General features: G+C 44.2%; 2 protein-coding genes across 4 annotated transcripts; one reads left to right on the plus strand and one right to left on the minus strand.

The window, feature by feature from the left end:
• Positions 1-1,937: 1,937 nt before the first annotated feature.
• gpsm2 (G protein signaling modulator 2) lies at positions 1,938-12,010 on the plus strand. Of its 3 annotated transcripts, XM_062404495.1 has the most exons (16): positions 1,938-2,146; positions 3,101-3,139; positions 5,024-5,401; positions 7,801-8,022; positions 8,099-8,234; positions 8,348-8,487; positions 8,642-8,765; positions 8,891-9,006; positions 9,567-9,722; positions 9,801-9,909; positions 9,993-10,122; positions 10,215-10,291; positions 10,407-10,595; positions 10,702-10,861; positions 10,957-11,147; positions 11,249-12,010. In XM_062404495.1, exons 3-16 carry the CDS (start codon positions 5,337-5,339, stop codon positions 11,423-11,425), a joined length of 1,992 nt encoding a protein of 663 aa, XP_062260479.1. In that variant the 5' UTR covers positions 1,938-2,146; positions 3,101-3,139; positions 5,024-5,336; the 3' UTR covers positions 11,426-12,010. The 3 variants fall into 3 exon arrangements, with proteins under 3 accessions (XP_062260479.1, XP_062260480.1, XP_062260481.1); XM_062404496.1 differs by lacking the exon at positions 5,024-5,401; XM_062404497.1 differs by lacking the exons at positions 1,938-2,146; positions 3,101-3,139; positions 5,024-5,401 and adding an exon at positions 7,037-7,712.
• Positions 12,011-12,058: 48 nt separating this feature from the next.
• wdr47a (WD repeat domain 47a) lies at positions 12,059-24,790 on the minus strand. Its single transcript, XM_062404494.1, has 17 exons — positions 24,650-24,790; positions 22,980-23,149; positions 22,221-22,304; positions 22,037-22,121; positions 20,996-21,127; positions 20,617-20,793; positions 19,985-20,496; positions 19,760-19,877; positions 18,333-18,514; positions 16,791-17,036; positions 16,638-16,701; positions 15,606-15,763; positions 15,018-15,187; positions 14,759-14,929; positions 14,271-14,402; positions 13,962-14,180; positions 12,059-13,533 (listed from the first exon to the last, which is right to left on the minus strand). The coding sequence occupies exons 2-17, from the start codon at positions 23,135-23,137 to the stop codon at positions 13,391-13,393; spliced, it is 2,751 nt and encodes a 916-aa protein (XP_062260478.1). The 5' UTR covers positions 23,138-23,149; positions 24,650-24,790; the 3' UTR covers positions 12,059-13,390.
• Between the last annotated feature and the right edge of the window lie 380 nt (positions 24,791-25,170).

Raw genomic sequence — 25,170 nt, forward strand, 5'->3', positions numbered from 1 at the left:
GTGTTTCACTTCCAGCCTCGATGAAGCTGTAATATTTCGTTCTGCTTGTAGTGATGGTGACTTACTCGGGTTGTGACTCCTTCAGCTTTCACAGTTTACAGTTGATCGGCTCCACAGTCGCGCTCCTGTCACACGTCATGTTGACTCGATGGTTCCGTGTCTCTCTCGACATATGGTCTGTTCCTCGGACAGGTTTAGTTTCTGTGGCATCATTAATAATGAATCCTCGCGGCAGCGCTGCGCTTCTGCAGCCATACAGGCGGAGGCTGGTTGCTAGGCAACGGTTGAGGAACTCCCAACAGATGACAGGTAACACCTCAGTACTTTATTTATAGAAATTATATATTTTAAACGTTGCCCAAAATAGAAAAAAAAGCGTCCAAATTTTATATTCGAACCTGATTTAAAAAAAAATACACCTATTTTATTTATTTACCTCCTGCGCAGAAGCGAACTGCGCACTTCCTGCGTAGAAGCGATCTGCATACTTCAGGATTAATTTAATATAATTTAATTTATTTATTTTTTATTTTTAATACTGCCAATTTTAAGGGTTCAGCATCTTGCCAAGACACTTCGGCATGTGGATTTGGGAGAGTGGGGATCGAACCAAGCCAACCTTCCTGTTGGAGAACGACCACTCTACCACCTAGGTCACACCGCTGGATGATTCAACGTGCTTTAAAAAAACATTTTACAGAATAACCTAGTAGTTTCCAACCTTGGCTTCTGACGCCTTACAAAAATCACAGTGTGGGACACATTCTGAAAATACATGCAAAACCTTCTAGTTTATCACCTTCTGGGGATCAAATAAATGACATATTGTTCCCATCAACTAGCACAAGGAGTAAGGGTCACTCATTACTAATTAATCAAATCAAACCTCCGGCCTCCTGAACTTTTACTTTAAGTGTGAACTGTCTCTCTGTCCCCCTCTAAATGTCCTCGTTCAAGTTTAGCTTCTCAGGTTGACTTCAACTTCCTGCACAGACCAGGTGATGCCTCATTACTGCACGAATCTACAACAACAACAACAAATCCCTGGTTTCTGTTACAATTTGTTTGTGTTTTTTACATACAAAGGCAATTTAAGTATCCGTCTGTCCCTCCCACCTTCTGTCTGTCTGTCTGTCTATCTATCTATCTATCTATCTATCTATCTATCTATCTATCTATCTATCTATCTATCTATCTATCTATCTATCTATCTATCTATCTATCTATCTATCTATCTATCTATCTATCTATCTATCTATCTATCTATCTATCTATCTATTTATCTATCTATCTATCTATCTATCTATCTATCTATCTATCTATCTATCTATCTATCTATCTGTCTATCTATCAATCCATCTATCTATCTTATTGTATATTTTATTTATATATTATAATTATCATTTTTTTTATATCCCGTTATTAGACTGTTGTCTTTACTTATTTATTATATCAACAGATGTTTCTATCGTCACCTTTCCCGTCGCTGATGTGACAAGGCACATTTCCCTGTATTGAGACTGATAAAGAAAAATCTTATCTTAAGTCAAGTGCTCAGTTGAATTGCTCTGGACACAGTTGGTTGGTCATGGTCTGAACTGTTTGTCGTAAAATACCTTAGAATCTGTGTATTAGAGCTCATTAATAAACAGATCTGATGATAACAGAGAATGGCAAACTTTGTGTTTATATATATATAGAGAGAGAGAGAGGTAGAGAGAGAGAGCGAGAGAGAGAGAGAGAGAGAGAGAGAGAGAGAGAGAGAGAGAGAGAGAGAGAGAGAGAGAGAGAGAGAGAGAGAGCAATTTTACCCTACGTCATCTCTTTTCTATTCAAATCTATTAGTCCAATCGCTGTGCCTTGGGGCGTGGCTATCTTTGAATGTCCCCCTCTGATTGGCTGCTCCTCGAAAAACACATACGCTAGTTCAAGCAGTGAGGTTTAACTTCTTTCCCAGAGAAGTATGAAGTAACTCTGGCTCAAGTTATAAAGAGAATGTAGCCGTAGGTGGAAGTTAATGTCATCGTCTATGAATTACGGGCGTTTTTTTATTTTTTTAAACGGACCCATGTTTTTTATTCTTTTGAAACAGTGAAGACCAAAAACAGAGGAGAAGTCCCCCATTGTTCGAACTGGACCGACTAACGTAAGTTCAGCGGCTAGCATGCTAACTAGCTAACCTGTAGCTGGTGCTGATACTGTAGCTAGATAAATGGCTCCTCTCATATTTACTTCACTCGCGGAACCTCTGACATTTCATTCTGAAAGTCGGATGTTTACATTCCTCCACGGAGTCCTGCGTCCTCTCTCAACAGTGTAGTAGTTTATGTGTATGAATGGAGCTGATAGTGACAGAGAAGTCAGTGGTGCTACTAACCATGCCCAAATGACATGTGTAACAATCACATGTGTTGTACACAGTAGTATATTAGTAGTTTGTGTGTACTTCATTTAGGAAATGAGAGTATTTGCATTTAAATGCACCAATGTTATGTAGTTTACACATCAGACATCACACTCACACATGAACCTTTAGTATGTGACATGTACAGTTAATGTGTATTAGAACTAGTGCAGTCCAATACAATAGTATTTCCATAAGTGCTTCAGTGTTTAAACCTTTAGAAATCTGCTGATTCAAAGTAATAACATAAGTTTCTTATACCTCTGTGCTGTAATACCAAGGGCTGGACTATGTGCCTAAAGATTGTATCAAGACATCACCCTGTTATTTAGTTGATATTGATAAATGTCATACTATTATTTCTTTTCATTTTAAAGACTCCTGAGTGAAGGTTCTATAAACATAAAATGACTCGATAAGCAACAAAACATTTCATAATCCTGAGGCAGATTAATTAATTGTACTTGCACATTATGCATATGCATTAAAACGGTATATGTCGATTTTTTTTAAATATTACTATTGATGATGTTTTATTGCCAAACCCTTATATTTATTCTCTATACTTGGTTTTAGGTTTTAGGTTGGTGTACCTAATAATAAACTGGCAGCTGTACATATGTCTTTACTACAACTGCAACACCTGATTATTTTCTGTGTGATGTTATTCATTTGTCACCACACTTCTCCTCCCAGGCTATTCAGAGTTCCTGTTCCTGTGAGGAAGAACTACCGGTCAGTATTCAATTACTCAGTTCAGTTGTTTTTTTCTGTTGTTTTGGTCAAAGGTTTTGCTGGATCATGGTGTTGTAGTATAGTGGCATTTCCATTTTTAGATCTTGAGGTTAGAGGCAGTTCAGTGCATCAGTGGGCTGTAAGCACAAATAAATAGATCACATCTGCTGTGTGTCCAGGTTGAAATCATGTCCTGCATGTGACTCAGTTAAGTGATTACCTCCCTTGTCGCTGTTATGTCAAAGAACTATTTTCTTATGTGCATGTAAGCACACATCATTTCTCCATTTTACAAATTCTGTGAGCAGGGCAGGTCTCTGGGAAACACACCCAATTGGCAAACAATGGTGGAAAATGCTGCAACATGCACTTAACTGTTCATGTTCATGCAAGGCTACGTCTTTTCTTTTGAGATTAGTTGTTTAATCACAACTACTTAATTTAGGAGGCCTAACCTGGTAGAGCCTGTTTAGTTTTAATTTGTGGATTATGGTAGAAAAGTGCTAAATCAACAGCAATGTTCCCCTTTGATTCTCAACCACAGATATCCACTCACTGGGAGAGAAACAGCAGTATCAGCTTTAACCTTTAACCTCAGTTAATGCTGAGGAAAAACTGACGTTAATGAGGCCCGGTGGAGGTGTCGTCTGTTGTCCCAACAGTTTTCTGTTGCTATTTTTAGTCGTCGTTGTTTTTAAGATTGCGCTCCTCTTGCAGAATGAGCTCAGTGCTGAGCTAATAATACCAGGTAAAAAGTACCACGTTGGCTCACTTCAACTTTCTGGGCAGAACTTGATCCATTCATTTAGTAACTATCTGATAATATACTGACATAGCTACTGATAATCCTTAGTTAATCATTTGGGGTGTTTTTTTTTCTAGCTTAACAAATGTTATACTCTTGGACTCTCAAACCTGGGTTGCTTGTCTTCAGTGTCAAATTCACAAGCGTTACATCCAAATAACTTTTCATGAACATCATATGCTCACATTGTTATTTAGTTAATCATATTTATTTGTTAAGAAAATAAGGTAAGGCAGTAGGAAGAGGTCACCAATGAGTGACTTTAGTGTAGGTCTGGACATTTTGGTGTAAAGAGAACACAATGATGTCATTTAAAATGCTCACATATAAAAACAGTTTCTTTGACAGTTTTATGTGTTTCAACTCTCAGGACATAGTAAACTGGAATTATCAGAGAAATGAAAGATAGCCTCTGAAAGGTTTTTAAATATGCACACTGCTTGTTTTATGTCTGTGTTGTCTTTTAGTTGCTATTTAGCAGAGAAATATAATTAATGCTTGGTCCTTTTCCTTTGAGTGTGTGTGTGTAAGGAGGGGAGGGTGTGATGAGTTAAAGTTGGGGGACAAATGGGTGCGGCTTGTATGACCTCATGGATAAATGAGGTCATGGTTGGCTCTGGTCTTTACTTGGTGCGGTTTATCTGAATCCATGAAGCCTGCTTATCACTGTCCTTTCCTTTGGTGGAAGTCACAATCACAGTGATTTATAAGTGTGTCCTCTTTTCCTTTTTGCAAAAAGTGAGTGGTCTGTTTCTGTGACTCTCTATTGATTTAGGGACATCTTTCTCCATTAATCATTTGGACTTTCTGCTTGCTATAGCGAACCTAGCTCTCTCACCTTGCTGCAACTTTGGCGCACATACGCACGTCTCCAATCCTGGATGAGTTGAGTCACTGTCTTTGATTGACAGCTTGCCTGTGTTGACCGCCCGCCCCCCCATCCATTCTCGCTCCTGCTCTTTCGCTCCCTGCCTGTGCGCCTCCTCCACGCTGTGCACGCTACTGTTTGGTTGGGGTTGCCATGGCACTGTGTGGCCAGAATGAGGCTTCACATACAGCATCTTGTGTTCTCTTTGCAGAGGGCCGCTGACGAGAGGTTGAGGTGCAGTGACGCAAAACACTCAGTGCACGAAAGCAGCCGGGCTGGACTGACACTCCGGACTCTGCAGCTCTGTCTGACACTCATGGGGTTACTGTTCCCTCTCAGCGTTCAGCGGCAGAGGGACTTTAGTGTACTTCATCACGTTGGTTGATTTTTTTTTTATTTGGATCGCCTCCTCCTAACTCCCCTTCAACCAAAGATTTTATTTTTCATTCCCGTCAGCTCTTGTTTTAAACGCCACGATTTTTTCAGGAACAAAACTGGGATTTTCCCTCATATTATGCACTTCAATGGATACCAGTTGCTCAGTGGTTAGCACGCAAGCTGAGGAGCAGTCCCTTCATGTCCGCTACAGGTAGGAATCTCCTCTCTCAACTCAGCTGTAGTTGTAGAGTAGAAACTGTGACTTGATACAGCCTTTAATGTTTGCCTCCTCATTACTTTCAGAAGGGATGTATTAGTTGATGGCAAAGAGAAGAAAAGCTCTCTGTAATTGTGACTATATTATACTTGTTACGTACATAGAATGCATCAGTACCAAGTAACTGAGGATGTTGCCTTGTTGATGGTTTTGTGTGGATATACAAATTGTGGAGTGGGAGTTTCTTGTCATAGTGCCCTCTGTGAGTTTGTTGACTAAAAAATTACAAAGGCATTGACCAGCTGTCCTCATATATCCAGAGCTCCAGCAGCAGGTGTGACCTGCTAAACACAAAGAGACTCCAGCTTCAATATTTAATGAGCTCTGAAAAATTCATCACGGCCAGCTTTGTTTTTCGCCACATGTGTGTCCACTTCATTTGAATGGAGCAGGTGTCTGCAAGCTGGGACGTTGTTTGTTTTCTTTTTGTTCCAATAGATGCTGGATCATCGGCCTCCATTTTATTGATTCCATTATACACATTACTACAAAGTCTGCCTGTGTCTGAAACCCTCGAATAAATCTCCTTAGCAACGTTTTAATCTGTCGGGTGCACACTCCACAGCCATAAGCTCAGGTGACCAGGTCAGAAAAGAACCTGATAGAAAGTTAAGCAGATTAACTGAGAAACTGCTGGTCGAACAGTTTCCCAGCTGCCATGCATAGGAAGTTAATACTATGACCACATCACACGTCTCACTGAGGGCTTTCCGACGTGCAATGCGAAAATATCTCTGTGACGTCAGATGGATTTGCTGTCACAAGAAAAGAAGGTAATTTTTTTAGACCTAAATGAACCACAAACAAGATCTTCTTTTCAGATAGGCTACGATGTTTTGTTGAGCTAATCTCTCCATGTGCCAGAGAAAGAAAAGGAGCAGCAGTCTGTGAGTTTGTAGACTCCTCTCAGCTGTAGCATGTGCTCCTGTTGTTGTTGTTAGACACAAAGCAGGTAGGCTGGTGTTTGCCACGTGATAGTAAACAAAAGATATTTTTATTTAATCAACTATTCAGGAGACCATTTTTGCCATTGTTTATAATTATAGCTGAGCTGGATGATGAAACAAGCTACTCCCCTTGGGTCCAACGGTAGTAGTGTAAGAGTTTCCTCCTTGTGTTTGTGGATCACTTATTTGATAGGTTTTAGACAAAGCCTTGGGTCGGGTACTGTAGGAAATCTGGAGATAAACAAACTGAAAGGACTTTGTGTGAAGCTGATCTCCTTCCAACAATACAGCTTCCTGAAAAACAAGCTTTGGCAGACTCTGTCTTTGCTCTGCACAGATATGCTGCTAAAGCTACAGATAGGCAGCATTTTGCAGCTAAACCACCAGCAATCGTCTGACACTCCCTTTCTTTTGAGCTAGAGATGCCTGAGACTGAAAATTAGTGGTGTTTTAGCCGACTCGGAGGAAGCACTACTAATTGTGTTATAAATCATGTCCTTTGCTTTCACATTGTTTTACTACATGAGGCCATTTGCTGCATCTTTTGCAATCCAGATTTGTTTTTAAGAGTAAAAAAACAACCGGCTTCTTTTTAGTAATCTCATTGTTAGGAGTAGAGAGCATTGAGCTTACAAGCCATATTGTCTTACACCGGGGATAATCGGATTGTCACCTCCGCCAAGGAGGTTATGTTTACACCAGTTTGTTCATGGGTTGGTTTGTTTGCTGGAGGGCTTTAGGATGTGATATTGGTCAGAGAAGAACCCATTACATTTTTTATTGGCTATCCAGGAATGCACTCTATTAAGTGCCATTCTAGATTCTTATATTAAAAAGACTGACTTTTGAGAACCAACTCACAAATCTGAACTGCCAGACCATCTGTAAATATTCATGTGTGTTATGAAGACTGAAGAAATATCCCGTCCCAAATGCAGCTGGTAGTCAATGGGCTGAAACATATACAACTCCTAAGCAACACAAAACATTTAAACTATTTGTAGCACTAATTCAAGGCTAATAAACCGAGTAATGATCAAATGTGTCCTTCTGTTCTTTGCCTCATGTGACTGTAAAAAGAACCAACTTTATTTTGAGGCATGTCAAAAGGATGTGAGTTCTACCATAACAAAGAAACTCTAGCTGGAGCCATTGTTCTCTGGATGTGGAAGGAAGTAGCTCAAGAATATTCCCCGGTGGAAAGCCTTTGCTTAGAAAGAGGTCCGGTCAGTTGGCCGCTCGTCACAGCCACAGAGGATCTGTTTCTCCAAAGCTTCTTCAACTTTGGCTTCATTACTGTATTTGGACTCTTGGCACATTTGAGCCCCTCCATTTAATATTTTTCTCCACCGTGTTCTAACCAGACTCTGCTTCTGTTGCCTGTAGGATGGAGGTCTCCTGCCTGGAGCTGGCTTTGGAGGGTGAGCGGCTCTGTAAGGTGGGCGACTACAGAGCGGGTGTCTCCTTCTTCGAGGCTGCCATCCAGGTGGGCACAGAGGACCTGCAGGTGCTCAGCGCCATCTACAGCCAACTGGGAAATGCGTACTTCCACCTGCACGACTACGCCAAAGCCCTCGAGTTCCACCGGCATGACCTCACCCTGACCAGGTTAGACATACAGCGGTGCTCCTATCTCTGCGAACAGATCATTACTGTATTACTAACATGATATGTCGTTGTATAGAACCATCGGGGACCTGCTCGGGGAAGCCAAAGCCAGTGGTAACCTTGGCAACACATTAAAGGTGTTGGGGCGGTTTGATGAGGCTGTAGTTTGCTGTCAGAGGCACTTGGACATAGCCAGAGACATGATTGACAAGGTGAGGCAATAGAGTGTTCAGGCACTCAAGTGATAATCTAAAGAGTGGAATATTCAGTAGAGTATGAGAAGGTTTGGCAAAATATTGACAGTTTTTTCCCGGGGGTGTGTCAGGTGGGTCAGGCGCGAGCTCTGTATAATTTTGGGAACGTTTACCACGCCAAAGGCAAAAGTATCTGCTGGAGCGGAGCTGAGCCTGGAGAATTCCCAGAGGAGGTGATGACCGCACTGAAGCAGGCAGCTGAGTACTACGAGTAAGTCGCTCAGTGTGTGAGAGAGTTTTTAATCTGTAATCTTTTTTTATGCAGTACATGTTAATGATACAATGCCTGCTATCATACCTTTTATATCAAATACCTATTGTAGAGCGCTAGTTGCTGTCTGATTTGATTGTTGGTGGATTCTCAGGGCCAACTTGGCGATAGTGAAGGAGCTTGGAGACCGGGCCGCCCAGGGTCGGACGTATGGGAACCTCGGCAACACACACTATTTGTTGGGAAACTTCCGCAAAGCTGTGGCTTCTCATGACCAGGTGCAGGGAACCCTGAAAATTTTATTTTTTGTCAATCCAAAGAAATGTGTGTGTTTCAGTAGAAGCTATGTTTCTATTTACAGTTTCTTAATTAAGAGAAACAATAAACGATGATTCTATTTCAGCGCTTGCTCATAGCGAAGGAGTTTGGTGACCGCTCGGCAGAGAGACGCGCTTACTGCAACCTGGGGAACGCCTACATCTTTTTGGGAGAATTTGAAGTGGCAGCCGAGCATTACAAGTAAGTCACACATGAATCTTTTAAAAAACTTTCTGTGTTTGAAAATACAACAGTACATAGATACAACAAAGTGTACTGAACAGGCTTTGACGTGGTAATGTACATTTTTCAGATAGGGTGGCAGGATAAATTGATAAACAAGTATCTAAACTGATAGGTTGGATTAGACTGATTGACTGACTAAAGTTGTGCACTGTTAATAGTTTACATTTTGTTTCTGTGCTCATATTTTATCTGTCGTATCCAAGTCAGCAGTGTAGAAGGTGGTTCACTGAGCAAACACTTTGTACATAACTGTCACCAGGATATCAATATTGGGTAAGGTGTGTTACACCACTAAGCATAAATTAAGCTTTACTTTCTCCTTTTCCTTGAACAAGTATCTTGAAACCTGCCAACTTTTAAAACTGTTAAAATAAAATCTCTAAAATAAAAACAGGGTCACCTTCCTGTGTATGACATTGTATGTTGTCCCTGCACAAGTGGGCCTCAGATGCAGGGGATGACTGAGGCCTCTCTGCAGTGTGTTGACCCAGCTTGTGTGTGTGTGTGTTTGTCAGGAGGACACTGCAGCTGGCCAGGCAGTTGAAAGATCGAGCTGTTGAGGCCCAGGCCTGCTACAGTTTGGGCAACACCTACACCCTTCTCCAGGACTATGAGAGAGCCATAGACTACCATCTCAAACACCTCATCATAGCCCAGGACCTCAACGACAGGTACACACACATTCACTATAAGGGTCAGAATGTGTTTAGTAAGCCCCTGCACATGGACTTAAACATGTTTTGCTGCAGGATTGGGGAAGGCCGTGCTTGCTGGAGTTTAGGAAATGCTCACACTGCACTGGGGAACCATGATCAGGCCATGCACTTTGCTGAGAAGCACCTGGAGATCTGCAAAGAGGTTCATGAATAAAATGTTTTAAAATCTTCCAAATCATGTTCAGGTATTGTACAGTTGTAAATCTAACCTTTCTTTGTTTCCAGACTGGAGACAGGAGTGGGGAGCTGACGGCCCGTATGAATGTGTCCGACCTCCAGATGGTTCTGGGTCTGAGCTATAGCACAAATAACTCCACCTTCTCAGAGAATAAAGATATAGACTACAACCAGCATGGTAAATAAAAGCCACTGTTCACAAACCTTTCTTTTCTACATGATGTTATAACGTTTGTACAACAGGTTTGAAAGAGTTTTCTTGTGTTTCAGGAGCGAAACCCAGGATGAGCAGGAGACACAGCATGGAGAACCTGGAGCTGATGAAACTGACTCCAGACAAGCTGAATGTAAGTCCAAAAGTCTCCAGCTTTATTCAGCACAAACCAGATTTCTCCTTATTGTCTCCCCTACTAATGTTTCCTTCATCATTGTGGTAAATAATCTGTTTGTGTGTTTGTGAAGAATCAGAAGTGGAACAGCGACATCCTGACCAAACCGCCCAAACCCTCATTGGCTAAGAGCACCGCCAAGCTGTTCTTTGTCAATCGTCTCCGCGGGAAGAAGTATAAGGCCGGAGGCTCCAGTAAGGTCCTCCAGGACACCAGCAACACGCTGGACACCAGTCAGACGTCTGCACAGGGACCTCAGAAGGTAACACAGCTGATAACCACACACACGCCTCATCCAGTCTCAGACAGCCGTCATCACACAAGGCCTGTTCTGCTCTGTTTCACGTTGGTTTTCTCCTCCTCCTTAGCGTCTCAGTCCTGAAATGCTCGGAGACGAGGGCTTCTTTGACCTGCTGAGCCGTTTCCAGAGCAACCGCATGGATGACCAGCGCTGCTCCATACAGGATCAGGGCAGCAGGGTGTCGTTGAACAGTGACCCGGAGCAGCCTCCAAGAGCCATCAGGAAATGTGAGTTACCCAATTCGTCCAGAGGAACTTCTTCACTCTGAAATAAAACACATCATCTTCATCCGTCTCCTCTTTGAACCTCTCTCCCTCTGCAGCCTCGTCCGAGTCTGCCAACATCACGGGCGGACAAGGCCGGCGGTTAGAGGAGCCATCGACAGCGGGGGGGGGCCTGCCCGGCCTCCGGCTCCATCAGAACAGCAACCAGGCCGTGCTCAACCACTTGATGGCCAATGCAGACAACGCTGAGGCTGACGACGACTTCTTCAACATGCTCGTCAAGTGCCAGGTACTGGGTGGAACCCGATAATCAGTGTTTGACCCCCCCCCCCAGAAAAAGCAATGTGCGCTCTCTCTTATCAGATCCCAACCTTTACGCTCTCTTTCCAGGGGTCCCGTTTGGATGACCAGCGCTGTGCCCCTCCCCCCCCTCCGGTCCGAGGGCCCACCGTACCAGATGAGGACTTCTTCAGCCTCATCATGCGCTCCCAGGCCAAACGGATGGATGAGCAGCGCGTCACCCTGCCCTCTGGGCCGAGCGCCAACGCCAGGCCCCCCTCCAACTAAGCACTAAAGGGACAGACAGGCTTTTTTTCTGTAAATCTCATGTAGCAGTGGACGATATTGTTGGGTGGTCGTTCAGGAGAAAGCCTTGTCTCTCTTTGAATTTCTCCTTTTGGACAAAACAAAGCACTGTCTTTTATATGTAGAATACAGTAACACAAATGAGGACTTGTTTTGCACAACTCCACAACAGCAACAAACTCAGTCGTATCAGGGACACGTGTTGTTTTTTTATTCCTTGTTTTTCCTTATTCTGTTCCCCTGCATATTTCACTTCACGTGTATTTTTCAATACACAACTTCAGTTTGTATTTATTGTACTTTTTCTGATCGTTATGATTCTGCTAACTGCCGTCCCACCACTATAAAGTTATGTGGTTATTCTCAGAGTGAACGCTGAGGTAGAGCACTCTATCCATGTTTTTTGTTTTGTATGTGAGGACTTGGTTTTGGTTTTAAAGTTACCGAGGTCAGACAGAAAATGAACAAAAAAACTATTTGAACAAGCTATGAATTTAACCCGTGTACAGCCCGAACTTTTGTACTAAATCTTTTGAGTGGGGATGAATAAAGCCTCATTCCTGTAGACATCTTTTCACAAACTGTTCTTTTTCTTTTTCAACAACACACTCAACAGGTTGTGTAAAAGACACTTTATTGAACGTACCAGCAGTCAGACTTGAGTTAGCATGAATTAATTTAAGTCACTTTTAAAAACAAGAATAAGAAAGGCTTAATACAAGAGCCACTAGCATTTCCAAAACATACTAATAACTGTACATACATAAACACAACTGAAATAAATACATCTATGTACGTTAGCTTCATTTGTTAAAACAATATATTGTATACTATACATTAACAAAAACTTAAATATGAATATCTGTAGATAAAATAAATCCATGTTAAAAGTGCGAATGTAAAATACAAGAAAATAATACAATGCTTTTCCCAAAAATACTGGTTTGGAATATATATCCAAACACCCGTGCTTCCATTAAGATTACATTGTGCCTGTGGTTAGCTCCTTGGTACGGTCAAACACTGCCACCTACTGTTGTTACATCATCCTGCAGTAGACAAACCAAAGCTTTTAAAACACTGGAGAGATCGCTCAACCAAAAATGACACTTTGCATTTCCCTTTTAATGCCGACACATCGATCTTCCCATTGCAAGCGAAACACTTTCAAACACCTTCAGCGTAAAAACACAGTTTAAAATGAAAAAGCTAATTCACACATTTTGACTTGTAGTAATGAGGTGGAAACAGTCACGTTAGACTTCCGTACATCCCACAGGGAAGCTGCAGCAGACTGACTGGCAGACCGTTTGACGTCCACACATTCAGCCTCCTGATAAGAAAAGCTCACGACTGATCCACTGTAAATTTACATCATAAATTCAACTCTTTTCCCCATGACAATATAGCAGCATGACACCAGCTGTCATGAAATGATATGCAAAAGAAGGAATGTAGCATCAAACAATTTGATCTTGAAAAATGACCTAAACTGTTATTTTAAACAGTTTTTGTTATGGATACTGAGAACTGAAGGAAGGCACCATCATGAACAAAGCACTCTGTCCTGAAACCTCAACGACTCCTCAGTGGAAAGGACCTGCAGCAAGTGACGGGTGTGCGTACGGAGTAAGGAGGTGGGAGGGGTGAATAAAGAGTGACCCTGCAGATTTAACCCTCAATCCGTGGGATAAATAAAACGTGTGATATGTGAAGACAAAAGAGAACATGCAACATGTGCTTCTGATGTATCAGGTTGGTTTTCTAAAAACAGGAGGGAAAGTCTCATTTGAACTCTGTGTGTGTGTGCGCGTGCGTGTGTGAGAGAGAGTGTTTTCAGTGTGCTGAAAGGATGGGACCATGTTTATAGTGCAGGAACAGCAGGGTTGTATTGGGGGAATGTGTGCATTTCAGATTAGAGGAACTGCTCATATATCTGTGTGTGCGTTAGGGGTTGTGTGTCCAGAGTGTGACGGTGCGGTCGGCAGAGGATGAGACGAAGGACAGGTCTTCTGGGTGCCACCGGCACTGGATCACCTTGTCACCGTGCTCTCCCACCACGGTCTGAGGCAGCGGTTTGGTCAGGTCACCTTGACACACAAGAAACACAGCTCAGTCAGGCAGTTACAGGATTACACAACATATATGACACAAATGCTCCAAGACAAACCACTTCCCAGTTTTTCCTTCAGACATTGTAGGTGGGTAGTTTCCTGCTGGTCCAATTCAAACGACTGATATAGCTACTCTATTTAAATGCATTACAGTAATTGATCAATAATATTATATCTTATTATTTTATATATTAAGTGTTTCTTAGCTAAATTCCCAGAAAATGATCTACATTGTGGTATTTCTTGATTTTTGCAGTATAAAATAAGCGAATAACATAATAGAGGACTTGATCCAAAAACCCATAACCCTCCTTAGTAGTTACAATAACGAGAGTCTGTGAGAGAACTGAACTAAACTCATCTCCCAGCTGAGGTCTGGTGGTCTGCGTGGACAGTAAACATACCTTGGAGGTTGCTGACTATGACCTTTGTGTCGTAGGAACCAGTGAGCAGGTAGTGTGCTCCGGGGGAAAACCTGACGGATCGGACGTCACTGGTGTGCGGCCGGTACACCTGCACGATGCGTCCCCCTCTGATGTCATACAGCATGCATGCGCTGTCTTCCTGTCCTGTCGCTAGGAGACGGGCAGTCGGATCTACTGCCACCGAGGCAACAGGACTGCCTGTGAAGTGTGGAAGAAAAGGGAGGGGGGGGTTAGGGTAGAGATACATGGGAGGTGAAGAGTACTGACAGGAAGGACAACGAGTCGTACCTGAGCCATGGAAAGCAGTTCCCACTACTCGGACACAGCTGGGCACCCTGAGGTCCCAGAAACGCACCGTCTTGTCCTGGGAGCCCGAGGCAATCATCCAGCCCCCCCACGTGTACAGAGACAGAATGTGACCTGGACAGCAACACAGCAGAGACATGTGACACTCGATCTTTGGCTCCAGTTTGAAAATTCAGGGGCTACGTTTTAACAGTTCCATCTTGTGATCGGTCCAAGAATAGAAATCCCTGCTCTTACTTTTCACCATTGCTGTTTCTTGTTTGTAGCATTTTCACCAGCTAAACAACCAATTGCAGAGTAGAAACTGATTCCTAGTTACATGTCTCCACAGGCCCAGAGTACGTGAATGAAAGGTGAATGTGATCCGTGTTTTTTCAGGTACATTAGTATGGAGGAATACGGCTACAGCCTTTAACTGGACATTTCACGTTTCGAGCTCGGTAGGACACTTGGAGGAGTGAACACCGCACCTGTGTGTCCACTGAGGGCGTGAAGTCCCTGTCCCCGCTGACAGTCGGTTGTGTAGATGTTACAGTCTCCGGCTCCGGCGCTGATCAGGATGGCCCCCCCGCTCTCAGGACCCTCCATGAAGGCCAGGTCTCTGATGGTGCCGTCGTGCATGCTGAACTCCAGGTCCGGGCCTGGGACACAGAGAGAGACACCAACACAAATGACAACACTGACAGCAGCAGTCGACTGTGATGCTGTGCTCAGGCGAGGTCCCCTCACCTGTGGCGTTGCACGTCTCCGCGCTGAAAGGTAGAACTTTGACATATTTGTCGTTGGAGCCTGTCGCCAGCAGCTGCCCACAGCGGCTCCAGGCCACACAGTAGATGGAGCCTTTGTGGTGTTTGTTCCTCTTGAAGCGGACGACTGGTTGCTTTATTGGACTTGAACTGCTGTGGACAGGAAGAGAGTAGGGGAGACATAAATGTATGTAATACCATAATACCTTAAAAAGTAGGAAGCACTCGATTGCCAAATGAGGTCACGGTTCTACAGGTAGAGGACACACTGTATTATCAATCATATTCTAGTCAGACCACAGTTAGCAGGTATATGTATGTATTTGCTAGTGTTGCCAAAAAACAAAAAAACAAATCACTGTTGTTTCCAAGATGTAAAAAACTATAGGTAAACAAACATTCAAGGCAATTTAGGGGCTAACGCCTGAGAGCTCAATGAGCATCGTAAAGGTGTAGCCTCAGAGTCTAGATTGTCAAACTAAAGAAAAAGAAGAAGAAGATCTGAGGAAAATAAACACCTGTCTACAGCAGAATGATTTGACCTGGGAGTGAATGCCGATTGCTTCCATACCTTGGGTCCAGCGTCTCTGGATAAGCGCACACACGTAGAGTCTTGGAGTTGGACCCAGCAGCATACAGTGATCCAGACGGATGAAAGGCAACGGCACGAATAGCCTGAGTGTCCTCCAGCGTGTGCACGGGAACAAACAGGTTTTTGGACTTGTCACCCTGAAAATGAAAACCCACATATGAAAAACACATCAACACACAGGCTTCATGTAATTAGCCGGATAATCTTCTCTGAGCTTCTCGTCCTGTTCTCTGCTGATGCCGGCGTGACATCACCCCCATTCAGATCAAACCGTTATAATCTGTTTAGTCAAATTAGAATTACGCTGCATTGACTCACGCTATGTAGAACAAATGGAGGAGTGATCGACATTAACTTTGTCCCTGTGTCTTATCTTTGTGAAATCTTTCATTGTCAAGACATAAGAGACATTAGATCAGTTTAGAGAGAGAAGACCATCCCCCTCAAAACACATTCATCCTCCTCCCCTAAGGTCAAAGGTATCGGGGGCCTAGGGCAAAGTGCATCGATTTTTCTTTTGTACCTAGTGCAATACGTAAACTTAATTTACATAAGAGTTAACACACTACACACTATAGCACCTAAGATCTTTATTTCAAATTCAACCTTCTTCAAAGATTTGAATGCCTACATAAAAAAAAACATTTATTCATTTTGATTTTAGTTTTTCATCATTTAATCATTTTTTTTAATCATTGATTGGCTTTGTTGAAATGTATGTATTTGAATAATGTCATTGATTTATCTGTGCTCTGCTGCAAGCCCTGTAGCTCCAATAAACTACTGAACTGAAATCAAAGATGCCCAGAGGAAGCTAAATAACTTGCAAATACAGGAACTAAAAACATTTATGTGAAAGACAGTGAATGACTGAACTGTGTAAATAATAAAGGTTATGGACATTTCAGGTTCAATATGCCACAGAGCACAGATCGCTATGGAATAACTTATTTTCAGACAGAATTGTTTATGTAAACTGTTCTGTTCAGATGTTTTTCTTTGCATCCTTACCTCTTTACTCCGGGTCATGGAGTCTGGAGACTCTCCTTGTTGATCTCCAGCCTGTTTCTTCTCACTGCCGAACAAACAGAAAACATGTTATAGTCTAATTCAACAGCTCCTGATCTGACATAAAGTCTGTGCAAGCAATCAAAGAACATTTACCTCTGAGAAACGACAGGGGACTCGTCTGGAGGGGGTACTGGGCGCCCCCCCACGGGGCGCTGTGGGGTGCTGCTCTGCACCCCTCCCCCCTGGATGAGGCTCTGTTCCGGGGTCACGGATGGAGGATTGTTATTGTCCTCAGAAGCTGACGTGTTCCCGTTGCCGTTACACTGCTGGGCCAAAGACTTCACCTCCTCCCCTAAATTCTCCATCCCCACGTTCAGCTCCTCCAACTTCTGGATGGACCTGAGAGGTTCATACAAACATATGCACATGAACATCCATGATCTCTGTCTCTATAAACACCCATGTTCTCTCTTTCCCTTCTTCCTTTCTTTTTCGAGAGGGCTTGCCTTCAGGAGTTACTTCATACTGCAAAAAACACCCAACTATAAATAAGTCAAATAATCTAAAATGTAATCAAAACATCTTTAATGAGTCGAAAAAACTGAATTGAGTCTGGGTTCTGACAGTCATGCAGCTCTTGACTATTAATAACTTTGTTGTTTTTGAAGGGTTAGGTGTGAAAACATAAGCTCCTTGGTGGAGATAGAAAGAGATGAAAAAACTAAAACTGTCATTTTGTTAGTGTCATTTTTTAAGATTCTGAAATTATGTGATTCTGAAACTAAGTCTCGTTCCTATGCTGGAGTCATTTGCAAACCAGTGTTATATATTGTTACTGGTAAAATGTGCACAATATTAACTGGAATATTTTCTTTAGTAAACATTTCTCATGCAAATCATTATTGATTTTCCTTTTTAGACCAAAATAAGACTTATATCAAAATAACAATAACCTTTTTTTTACTTTTTGCCGAAATGTGCACGTTTTACGTCTTGGTACAGACTGTTACTATACTGACCGATTTGACAGGCAAGTTAAATCATATTAGAACTACATAAAGCACAGGACAAAATAAATCACAGAAGTAATGATGTCATTATGCACAGCAGCCCCTTGTGAATAATGCAGCGGGTACACAGAGGAGGAGAGGTAGGGGTGAGGGAGGACTGGGAGCGACTCCCGGGGGACAACTCAAAAGGCCTTTGTCCCGCTGAGAGACGCAAAAACATATATATGTGTGGCTAATTCTCCACACGATTTTAGTCGTGCTGTTGTTGTCAATGAAATTCTGTGGTTTGAAAGAAAACTAAATTGTGATGGCAGATGTTTAGAATTTTTTTTTGGAATGAATCCTGTGTGTAATGTTAACACACAGGAGATGACGTAATGTAGCTCATCACCACAGATGGTGAGGTGTGGGCTGTAGGCGGGTTTTTTTGGGGGGGAAGGTGTGTGTGAGGCAGGGAAAAACCACATGGGACACATAATTATCACAGACTTAACATGTCTACTTGTCGGGCAGCTGCGTCTCTATTGTGTGATGATATTAAAGCTATATATTAAGTAGCAGGTTGATTTCAATCTGCACCAGAGCTGCTCTGACAGGAAGTTTGCTGTACAGCTTGACAGGTATATTTACAGTATGCACACTTTTCAGCACTCCGCTCGATTGGGGAGCTTCACGTGGTGTGTACCTGTTGAGGAACTTCTCTGTGAGGCTGTGCTGCATGTCGCTGGGCGGCGGCTCCTGCTGGACGCCGCCCTCCAGCAGCATCTGCTGGTACAGCTGCCTCTGCTGCTGCTTCTGCTCCAGATGCTGCTGCACTCGAAGACGCTGGCGATAATACTCCTCGTACTTCTCTGTGGAGTCACGCAGCTGAGGAATGAACACAAAAACCCTTAATGATGACTCATGAAAGTATACATGGTATACTTTGTTTTCAAATTTTGCCCCTGCACCGTCTTACTGGTCATTCATGAATTGATTCTACTGGGGGGAATCACCTTGTAACCATGCAGTGTTTTAAATTTTATGAATGGTCACACAAATCCCAAATAATACACACACACACAGAAAAGAGGTAAGTCCTTTGTCAACTCCTCTCAACTCTGTAAACATCAGCATATAGACTGGTTCAATCAGTTCAGGTTCTCAAAGAGGAAGGAGGGTGAGACAGAGAGCTGAGGACGGGCCACATCCCCTCTCTGTCCTCTGCTTCCTGTGCTGACTATCAGATGGGAACGGATCCGGGTCTAGGAAGGGGGAGGGAGACTGGCAGTGGGCCAGAGTTGGGGGGAAAAGGGGGGTTGAGTGCAGAGGAAAACCACAAGACAGAGGGAAGGGGTGTGCCAGGGAAAGCACAGAGGCCTCCAAAAAGTTTGTGGCCTCTTTGTGTCTCCGTGGTAACGGGCAGATCAAAGCCCTGAAACTTCACAGTGAGAGGCACAAGGAGCTCAGAATAGAAAGCGAGAGACGGACGCACAAACACTGTGTTACACTGTATTTACAGGCAACACAAGGAACGTGTGACTCATATGCGTTGTTAAGTTCCCAGACAGTTACTGACCTGGGATCAAATCCACCAAGGCTAGTTTTTGCCCAGTAATACCAGTGAGTCACACTGGACGATATGTTTCAATATCATGTCTATTTCAAACTTTGAAATAATCCCCCCCCCGTACAAGTGAGATAATTGTATCCCTGGAAAATATAAATCACACTGAATCTAAAAATAGACGTATCACATGTGTGTACTTTACTTCCATATTTATCATATGCGGAAGGGTTTTAGATACTTGTGAAGTAGTGGAACATGTTGAACTGGTGTTAAAACAAGAGCAACTTCTCACAAAATGCAAATTTCTCATCCAGGGATCATCATAAGGGCTGTGATTTGCTGAGCCAGCACATGTGTGTCTGCGCAGCTGTGTCAGCTCTTAAAGCGACTGAGCTGTCATACAGACGTGTCGGAGGAGGTTGACTCAGATGCTTCCTACTAAAAACAATAATAAGAAACGGTCTATATTTAGACACTCACTGTAGGCACCACCCATCAAGGGAAGCACAGTGTGACATGCAACAGGTCTGACAAGTTGAAAAGCAAAGGTCGACAATATTTACCTCGCTCCTGTCAGCAGAGTCGGCAGGTGGCGCGTCCTCGCCCGGAGCCGAGTCAGGACGCAGGCTCTGTGCGCCGCCTGAACTCATCATCTTATCCACAGGCGTGTCTGTTCTCGATCTGAGAAAATCAACAGGTTATCTATCAGACCCAAGTGTTTAGGCTTCCTGAGAACTTGCCCGTAGACGAAGATTTGAACAGGTTCCACTCCAAATCTGAGCTCTTACGTTTCAGGGGATTCCTCAAAAATGCTGTGACAGTCGGAGCTCTCCATCATGAGACTCCTGCTAAGGCTCTGCCCTCCAGCTCCAGGATAGTGGAAGTTGGCAAAGGAGTGGGACATGGGAGAGACCCCTTTCCCCGGGACTGTCTCCCCACCGCTGGCTCTCTTATCCTGGCCAGACAGCCCGTAGGACAGGCCGTCCAACGCCGGGTTCAGGGAACGTGACATGTAGGTGTCTGCGGACTGGGGGCGGCGGAGCGGGGAGGAGGCGTATGGAGACAGTTTGCTGATGAGCGGGGTGAGGAGGTCGGCGTAGCCGGTCTTTGCAGGCTTGGCCAAGCGGTCCACGTGGATGTTGAGCTGCTTCTGTTCGAAGGCGCAGGAGAAGACGCTGTGGGAGAGGTTCTGCATCCAGGAGAGCATGGACAGGTCCAGATCGTCACAGCCGTTACCACACAGCATGTCCACGCCGAGCAGGACCTCGCCCTCTGTGATCGCTTCACCCGTGGCCTTGCTCTGCACACAAACAATAACTGAAACTTAACCACAGAGGCATAACACACTGATTTAAAGCTACTATGCACTTCAACATGAATCCTATCCACAGTATTTATGTTTGGATTTGGTCGTTCGAACCTGGCAGAACTCCACACAGCACTCATAGAGGACGCCTTTGAGAAGCAGCTGGAAGAGTCGATCCCTGCTGGCTTTGAATCCAGCCTCGCTCAGCTTCCTGTCCGCTGGGATGAACTCTGCCACCATGGTGCAGGCCTCCTCAAAACAATGCACCCTGGCTGTGCTGGGGTTCCAATCCTGAGGGCCCAAGTAGAGAAATCAGGTGTCAAAACAACATGCAATAATGATACCGGAAGCAGCCCTATAACCAAAGATCGTTAGTTATGGCATTGAATTTATTTTAACTTGCCTGGGTACACGACAACAGTGCAAAAAATCAAGTATAAAAGCACACCTTATATTATTTAGAGAGTGCTGTGTAATATATCAAAATTCTTGCCTTGAACTCAGCATGGTTGGTGAGACGAGGCAGCGTGAGGAGCAGACACAGTTTGCTGTAGTCGTCTTTAGAAGGACAGAACTCCTCCAGGACATGGAGACACTTGACTGCTTCCTGCATGGTGAACTCCAACTGAAAAACATGAAATACCTTTCAGACTAGAAGTTCCCCCCCCCCCAAAACAGCAGAGATAGAAAAATACTGTAATTTATAAAGAGCCGTCAGCAGGACTGAAAAAACCCAAACCATCTTCAGTGCTAACGTGCACAGGAGGAGGTTTTGCTGTTATTTTGCATTTTTACCCTCAACCATCCTGAAAATTCACAGCCAACACACAAGCAACGCCATATCACAACACAGGATACACACCTGTAGTCACAATGACACAATGTAGACACACTGTCCACAGATGCCATGAGAAGTCTGATCTAATCCAGTTAATAGGACACGATAGCTCAGGCAGTGTCACAAGCAGCAAGCAGAGCTGCCCCATGTGACAACAGGCCCAGGGGTGGCCTCATTTATAGCCACAATATGACTGGAGAAGACAGTGTCTCAGCATTTGTGTGGATATGTGTTTGTCACATTTGTTGATGTGTCAAGCAAATTATTACCGATAAGGATTAACAAAGAATTTGATTTTCTCTAGAGCCGTCTCTCATTATCATTTTGAGGAGATTCTAACATCACAGAAGAACAGATGTTCCTCAAACCGGCTTATTCTCAGAAACACAGACGGTTAATTGCGTCGTATTATTTAACAGATTTAGCCGGTGGTCACGGTTGTGTACAAAACAAAGACCCACAACCTGCCTTCTCCTTCCTTTATTAACAGGGAGATTGTAAAATGTGTTATGAGAACTTGCTGCTGTAATTAAGAACGCAGTTTGCTTGTGTTCTCTTTGAGACTGAGCCTTCTGGTTGACTGCCATGACAACCATTGTACATTCAGTGGGAAGACACAGCAGTGCCGTTAAACTGACTATTTAACAGGCTGTAGATTCAAGACTGAGGAGACTAGAGTGCAGTGTTTGGACTTACATGCTGCGGTTCATCCTCTGCTGACATGGCATTGTTCACACAGAGAGCCTCCAGAAACTTCTGCTTCAGGATGATGTAGCGAAACCTTAAAAATATACATCAAACAGTTTCTGTAACAGTTGCTAAATCACGCCAAAAAAAAAGTATTTCAACCGACTGAAAGGGATTCAGGCAGTGAACGCACCTTTTTCTGTCGAACTTGTCCATGCACTCCAAAGGCTGAATGAACTGCAAGACCTCATCCCACTGGCCATCAAGCACCAGTTGCCTGAAACCAAAACAATTCATATTTTAATGCACAAGTGGAACAGTGTCCTCATATGTGAAAATTCAAATCATGTTTTGATTGAAACACATTGAAACATCTCTGACTCACTAATGGCTGTCTTATATCTTTAAGAAATGTGTGCAAGGACATGATGAGACATCCTCTTAACTCTGGGTGTTTTGATATTTATACCAGCTTTAGAAAATGCCCTTTATACTGCAGAAAAGGCCGCGTCAGGCATCAGTGGGTGTGCAAATCGATGTATGGATCTGAGAGCCATCATTACTTTAACAAAAGGTTAGTAGCGTACAGCTCTTAAAATACCTTATGTTTGAATGCACTGAAATCGAATCGGAAAGTCTTTGTATAGTAATGTGTATCGGGAAATGAAAAAATAGAATCCAAACAGCTCTAACATCAACAGACGCTTCACACTTGAAGGTGAAATAGAAAACTGTATTTAATACTCAGGCTGAGCTTAACTGACTGACACACTGCTGGCTGACTTTCAAGGGAGCACTCGCATGGGTGCTGTGTTACACTATCTGCAGTACAGGAACACTAAACTTGCGACTTGAGCAGATGCCCGGTTGTTCCCGTGACACAGTGCAAAGCTTTATTTGGAAAACGCAACCTGACACGACCACGGTCAGACTGCACGGCGAGCGCGACTACCTGAGGAAGAGCATGTCGTCCGAGTAGAGCCCGTTGATGACGCCGCTCTCCTTCTCCAGGGCCAGCATGCTGATGTGCAGTTTCCTGGCATTGAGAAAGTCCAGGATCACCTTGATGATCTCCACCTCCTTCACATTGATGGTTTCCTCCGCTGTCATGGTGACGACGGGCTGCCGGCAGGGAAACAGCAACAAACAAAAAATACAGAATCGGCATCAGAACACATTCAGATTGGATGAGTCCAGAAAGAGAGAATGTGAAGGAACAATCATTTAATATCACTGCTACTGACTTTCTGCTGAATCATATCAGGAAAATATCATGTTTGACTTTTTTTATCTAATTAGATAAACCTGAATATGAAGAGGTCAATATGTATAACACATAGCAGTGCAACAACAGTTTGAAAATAAGCTGGATTCTCATACAATTGTGATTTAAAAATCAAAATCAAGTTTAGATGTTTACATGTAAAGTGGAGACTGTGAGAGTGAATGTTGTTTGTCTCTGTAAGTTGGTCCTGTGCTACACTGGCATCCCCTCCAGGGTGAACCAGCCTCTTGCCCTATGTCAGATGGGACTGACTCCAGCTCCCTGAGACTCCTCAAAGGATACGCTAATGATGGATGGATTTAGATATATTTAATACCAGAACATAATGTTGATATTGTGATTATTTCAGCCATATTGCCGAGTCCTGCAGGCAAACTTTGCAAGTGAAGAAGGCATCCGACAGCGCAACCGTCAGGGACAATTTGGGGCTCAGTGTCTTGCCCAAGGACACTTAGGCATGCAGTCTGGAGGAACTGAACAGACCTTCTGGTTAGTGCTGGGCACACTCTACACCACCCAACCCCCCAGCCACAGATCCAAAGGAATCTCAGATCAATCTCAGCCTCACAAAGCCTCCAGGTGTACCCAGGTGAGCAGTGCAGCCTGTTCCCTCCCAGCACACCCTGTTGCTCGCATGATCCCCTCAAGCCACACCAGTTCAAACACATCTGTAATGTGGGGGGGATGTTCTGAGCCTGAGGAGGAGAGAGAGTCGAGCTCCACCTGGTCACACGATCACATCCCAATAAGAGCGGGGCAGTGTGGGTTAGCCTCTGATCCACTTCAACTTTAACAACAAAGATCACCGACACTGAGGCAACACAGGCTGTAGAGTGGAAACAGCGGCTCGTGTCGGGTTAGCAGAGGAGACACCGGTCCGGTGCCATGTCTGCCATGACAGGTTGCATGTGTATGAATGGAGAGGCTCAACAATTACACGTGAAACCAACACTACAGCGGTTTGATTTGGAGCCCGGAGGCGAGCGACCCGGGCACCGCAGCGCTGCTCGGCTAGCATGAGGGATGGTTAGCTAATCACACTGGCACCGAGCCACAAGTCCAACGCTGTAAGAAGCTTAGGCTACTTGTTAGCTTTACATGGCTGCTGCGTTAGACGAGCGGATTACGGAGGAAACAGACACACGGCTAGTTACCGACAAGCTGCCTAATTTGAGTCGGGTGGGAGCGGGAGGGTGGGAGCTAGCCAGGCCGGGGACTGGAGCGCCATCACCCGCTAGTTAGCCGAGCAGGGCGGGCGGGGTGCGGGCTGACAGCAGCGGCACCCCCACCCCAACAACACAACAACACCACCGAGCTGATCCCTGACCAGTGCTCACCTGGGTCTACACACACATGGGATGAAGACGGTGTCCCGGGGCGGTTTTCCGTGCTGTCACGATGGGGTCGCTCCGTGCTGCTGCCTGCCTGCGACCGTCTCCTCCTCCGTCCTCCACCGTGTCTCACTGACTCAGTGCCGCTCCTCCTCCTCCTCCTCCTCCTCCTCCAGCCCAGCCCCTGCTGCTGTGTGTCTGCAGCCTGCAGGAGCACTGCCTCCCTCCATCCATCCATCGCACACACTAAACTTCACACCCTGCTATAACAGAGAGAACAGGAGGATGCTGTGAATGCGTTTAGATTATAGATGATCACATATACACGCTGCAAGACCAAGGCGTGCAAATCACGACGCAGACATGCAGGCTCCTCGTGTCGTACTTTCACTTTCATCACTCACCAGATGCCATTGCTATTGCTATTGCATTATTATTGTGGTCATTGCATTGATTGCACAACAGGTCAACTGGGAACTGCATGGGTCAGGGCCCCCAAAGAGTCCGGGAGGGGCCCCCCTTATCTG

Source organism: Platichthys flesus, chromosome 14 (genome assembly GCF_949316205.1).
Source record: "Platichthys flesus chromosome 14, fPlaFle2.1, whole genome shotgun sequence".
Lineage (NCBI taxonomy): Eukaryota > Metazoa > Chordata > Actinopteri > Pleuronectiformes > Pleuronectidae > Platichthys > Platichthys flesus.

Bases quoted from the DNA above. Each gene is read 5' to 3' on its own strand.
- wdr47a (XM_062404494.1), bottom strand. From the start codon at position 23,137: ATGACAGCGGAGGAAACCATCAATGTGAAGGAGGTGGAGATCATCAAG. The intron at 20,794-20,995 runs GCAAGAATTTTG...TTGGGCCCTCAG, and splicing joins CCAACCATGCTGAGTTCAAG to GATTGGAACCCCAGCACAGC. The intron at 18,515-19,759 runs GTAAATATTGTC...TTCATTCCTCAG, and splicing joins ACTCTGCTGACAGGAGCGAG to CTGCGTGACTCCACAGAGAA.
- gpsm2 (XM_062404495.1), top strand. From the start codon at position 5,337: ATGGATACCAGTTGCTCAGTGGTTAGCACGCAAGCTGAGGAGCAGTCC. The intron at 8,023-8,098 runs GTTAGACATACA...GTCGTTGTATAG, and splicing joins CATGACCTCACCCTGACCAG to AACCATCGGGGACCTGCTCG. The intron at 8,488-8,641 runs GTAAGTCGCTCA...GTGGATTCTCAG, and splicing joins CAGGCAGCTGAGTACTACGA to GGCCAACTTGGCGATAGTGA.